This window comes from Muntiacus reevesi, chromosome 9 (genome assembly GCF_963930625.1).
Source record: "Muntiacus reevesi chromosome 9, mMunRee1.1, whole genome shotgun sequence".
In the NCBI taxonomy this organism is placed as follows: Eukaryota; Metazoa; Chordata; class Mammalia; order Artiodactyla; family Cervidae; genus Muntiacus; species Muntiacus reevesi.
This window is the reverse complement of record NC_089257.1, coordinates 9,784,264-9,788,152: the sequence shown is the minus strand read 5'-3', so window position 1 is coordinate 9,788,152 and position 3,889 is coordinate 9,784,264. Positions and strand designations below refer to the sequence as shown.

The window sequence follows — 3,889 nt, the reverse complement described above, 5'->3', positions numbered from 1 at the left end:
ACAGATAAGGAGATATTGCATCATTCAGATATCTCTTGAGGTTCAAATCTAGACTCAGAGGGATCTAGGAACTATTAAATCTCTCAGACAACTTTGGAATGAGTACATTTGGAGCCAGAGTCATGGCTAAGCAGGTGAGTCACATGAAGTTTGTAGAGTGAATAGTCAACTGTCCACCTGGAACTTCGCTTTCCACTAGAAACCTTCCTGCTTTATGAGCTGCGGTATTAAATGGAATCATAATGCCTCTAATACCTTAACTGCATTTCTTACTTTCATACTCTCTATTTCAGTCCTTTCTATAGGATATCTATTTGTACTTCAAATACTTTTAGAAAACTTTCTAGAAGTTTGATCTCCTGAAATTTGGCTCAACTACAGTTTTCATGTTTGACTTCTCTAAACATTAGGTTCACACCAGAGCAAAATGGACACATCTACCAATATGTTACACATTGGGCCGCATGACTTTATGGATTAGGAATATGGGCTCTGCAGTCAAACAACCCAGTTACACCCACACTGGACCATCTGCTCTCTGCGTTGCTGTTGCTGTTTAGTTGCTAAGTCATTTCCAACCCTTTGCAACCCCATGGACTGTAGCCCACCAAGCCCCTCTATCCATGGGATTTCCCAGGCAAGAATACGGGAGTGGGTTTCTATTTCCTCTTCTAGGGGATCTTCCCAACATGGGGACTGAATCTGCCTCTCCTGCACTTGCAGGCATAGTCTTCACTGCTGAGCCACCAGGGAAGTCCCTACTCTGTGACCATAGCTCTGAGCCTGGGTTTTCTCCATCGCTTCTCACGTATGATGGGATAGAAATTTCATCAGAATGTGTTAGCAAGAAACTATGAAAAGTGAAAGTGAAAGTCACTCAGTTGTGTCCAACTCTTTGGGACCCCATGGACTTTAGAGTCCATGGAATTCTCCAGGCCAGAACACTGGAGTGGGGAGCCTTTCCCTTCTCAAGGGGATTTTCCCAACCCAGGGATTGAACCCAGGTTCCCCGCATTGCAGGCAGGTTCGTTACCAGCTGAACCACAAGAATACTGGACTGGGTAACTTATCTCTTCTCCAGTGGATTATCCCCACCCAGGAATTGAACCAGGTTCTCCTGCATTGCAGGTAGATTCTTTTCCAACTGAGCTATCAGGGAAGCCACACCATAAGTGAATTCATGTTCTGCACTATGTACAGTATCTGTATGGACGATCCTCAACTTCAACGGATAAATAATAATAGTATTAATAAATAAAATTTGAAATATGAAGGAATTATACACAGCAATGTCTTAAGGCTTCTTTTTTGTTAATATTTAACGGTCCCACTATGTGGGAAATAAAGACAGGATCAAAAATAAAATCCAAATAGGCTAACATTGGACTTAGACAAACTAGTCTTATTTTTCCAGAGCTGTCAAAAATACAAGTAATTATTCTGAAGCATTCATCAAGAGCTACTATACATGCTTCCACAAAACTTCATTTACAACTCAAGGTAAGTACTTTGGATATTTTAAGCCCCTGAAATACACTGACACATGTTTATGGGAAAAGGTTTTTATCTACATACAGTTAGAATAAATTATCTAACAGACTGCTTAATTAATGTTATCTCTCAGAAACAAACTACAAAATGTAGTAAATTTTTGAATTGGAAAATAATGTTGTCTCTTTAATTCCTACGCAAATAAAATTATATTTTTCCATAGATCTGATTAATTGCCTTTTAACTACATGGCATCAAGTACTTATTTTATAAAAGTAAGTAAGTCATGCTAGATCACTTTTATGTTTTAAAGCTTTGGGGACTTACACAAAATTGAAAAACAGGGAAATATAAGTGTACTTTCATTTATCTGTTATGTATTTTTAACCACCACATGTGTTACCTAAGCCAAGCTCACTCTGCTTACTGCAAGGCAAGCCAGTTAACTGTGAGTTTAGGTGTTGAGGCAAGGAATATTGACTTTATTCAGAAAGCCAGCAGAGAAAGAAGATAGCAGAGCGATGTCTCAAAATAATCATCTAATCGGGGTCCAGATGACAGGTTCTTTTATAGAATAAAGATGAGGGGAGGGCGAAGAAGTAAATCAAAAAGGCAATCATCTCCTGGAATGGCAAGCCTTGGGCAGAGAATGTGTTAATTCCTTCCCTCTTGTAGTCATCCACAGGTGGACAGGGTCCCGAACAAATGCACTTTGGTTTAATATTTAGGCAGAGGGGCAGGGTTTTCCAAAGTAGACCAATATGTATGAACAGTATTCTTTCAGTGAACAAATGCAACAGGAAACAAAGGTTAAATTTAAAAGAAATATATCCAACATGGAGTAAGTTTTCCCTGTAACATATACATGGGCACCAAAATCTTGGTGGCAACAAAAACACTGGAATGTTACTATTAGTTGCCTCAAGTGCTTTCTTTTATATCCTATTTAATTTTTCATCAGCATCTTCCATATTTTCTACATCATAAAGCAAAGAAGGACCACTTCTTTGTAAAGCTAAGTAAGGCTCAAGAAGACTACTCTGAGAGTAATAGATTCCTTTTCCTGGAGCAAGAATGGCACGTCATTGGAGAGCTTCAGCTACCTTTTGCCCACAAGATGGTATGACTCACGGACAGAAGATGCTGACGATCACCTTCCCCAACACTGGCAGAGGCCGTAGGTGTCATTTTTATTCTTGAGCTCACAACAGACTCTGCCAAATCCATCAGATTAAATGGCTAAAGTGAATCTTACTTTTGTCACTGAATTCATTCTCAAGGGAATTACAGAGCGGCCAGAGCTTCAGGTCCCCTGCTTCGTGGTGTTTTTGGTCATCTATCTGGTAACAGTGCTGGGCAACCTGGGCTTGATAACCTTGATCAGACTTGACGCTCGACTCCACACGCCCATGTACTATTTCCTCAGTCACTTGGCCTTTGTTGATCTTTGCTACTCCTCTGCTATCACTCCAAAGATGATGGTGAACTTTGTTGTGGAGCACAATGCTATTGGCTTCTATGCTTGTGCAACACAACTGGGCTGTTTTCTCACCTTCATGATCATGGAGTGTTTCCTCTTAGCTTCCATGGCCTACGATCGCTATGTAGCCATCTGCAGTCCCCTGCACTATTCCACACTGATGTCAGAGAGAGTCTGCATTCGGTTAGTGGCAGTTCCATATGGGTACAGCTTTCTGGTTGCCCTGTTCCACACCATCATCACCTTCCGTCTGACTTACTGTGGCCCCAATGTTATTAACCATTTCTACTGTGATGACCTCCCTCTCCTGGCTCTGTCATGCTCAGACACACACATGAAGGAAATTCTGATCTTCGCCTTTGCTGGTTTTGATATGATCTGTTCGTCTTCCGTTGTCCTCACCTCCTACCTCTTCATCATCACCGCCATCGTAAGGATCCGCTCTACCCAGGGGCGACGCAAGGCCGTTTCTACCTGTGGCTCCCACATGGTGGCTGTTGCCATTTTTTATGGCACGCTGATCTTCATGTACCTGCAGCCCAAGTCAAACCACTCCCTGGACACAGACAAAATGGCCTCTGTGTTTTACACAGTGGTGATCCCCATGTTGAACCCACTCATCTATAGTCTAAGAAACAAAGAGGTGAAAGATGCCTCCAAGAAAGTCTTGGGGAAAGGTTGTGAAACTATAAAGATACTAAAATTAAGAAAATAATAATAATAATATTACATTAAATGCAAGAAGAAAAATAAGTCAGTCTTTCCCTTTTTGACATTGCTTGTGATTTCTTTACCAGTAGACTGAAAATGTGATTGTTACTTCAACAGACTCTGATAAGTAATACAAGGACCCAGGTCAATTCTGGAAAGTCAGTTTGATTCTGAGTCCTGTTCAAGACATAGTAGCATTTGAAGACG

The 3,889-nt window shown here is 41.0% G+C and overlaps 1 protein-coding gene across 1 annotated transcript; it reads left to right on the top strand.

The window, feature by feature from the left end:
- Positions 1-2,726: 2,726 nt before the first annotated feature.
- LOC136174790 (olfactory receptor 8U3-like) lies at positions 2,727-3,686 on the top strand. The gene has a single exon (XM_065944997.1). It carries the CDS (start codon positions 2,727-2,729, stop codon positions 3,684-3,686), a length of 960 nt encoding a protein of 319 aa, XP_065801069.1.
- Positions 3,687-3,889: the final 203 nt, after the last annotated feature.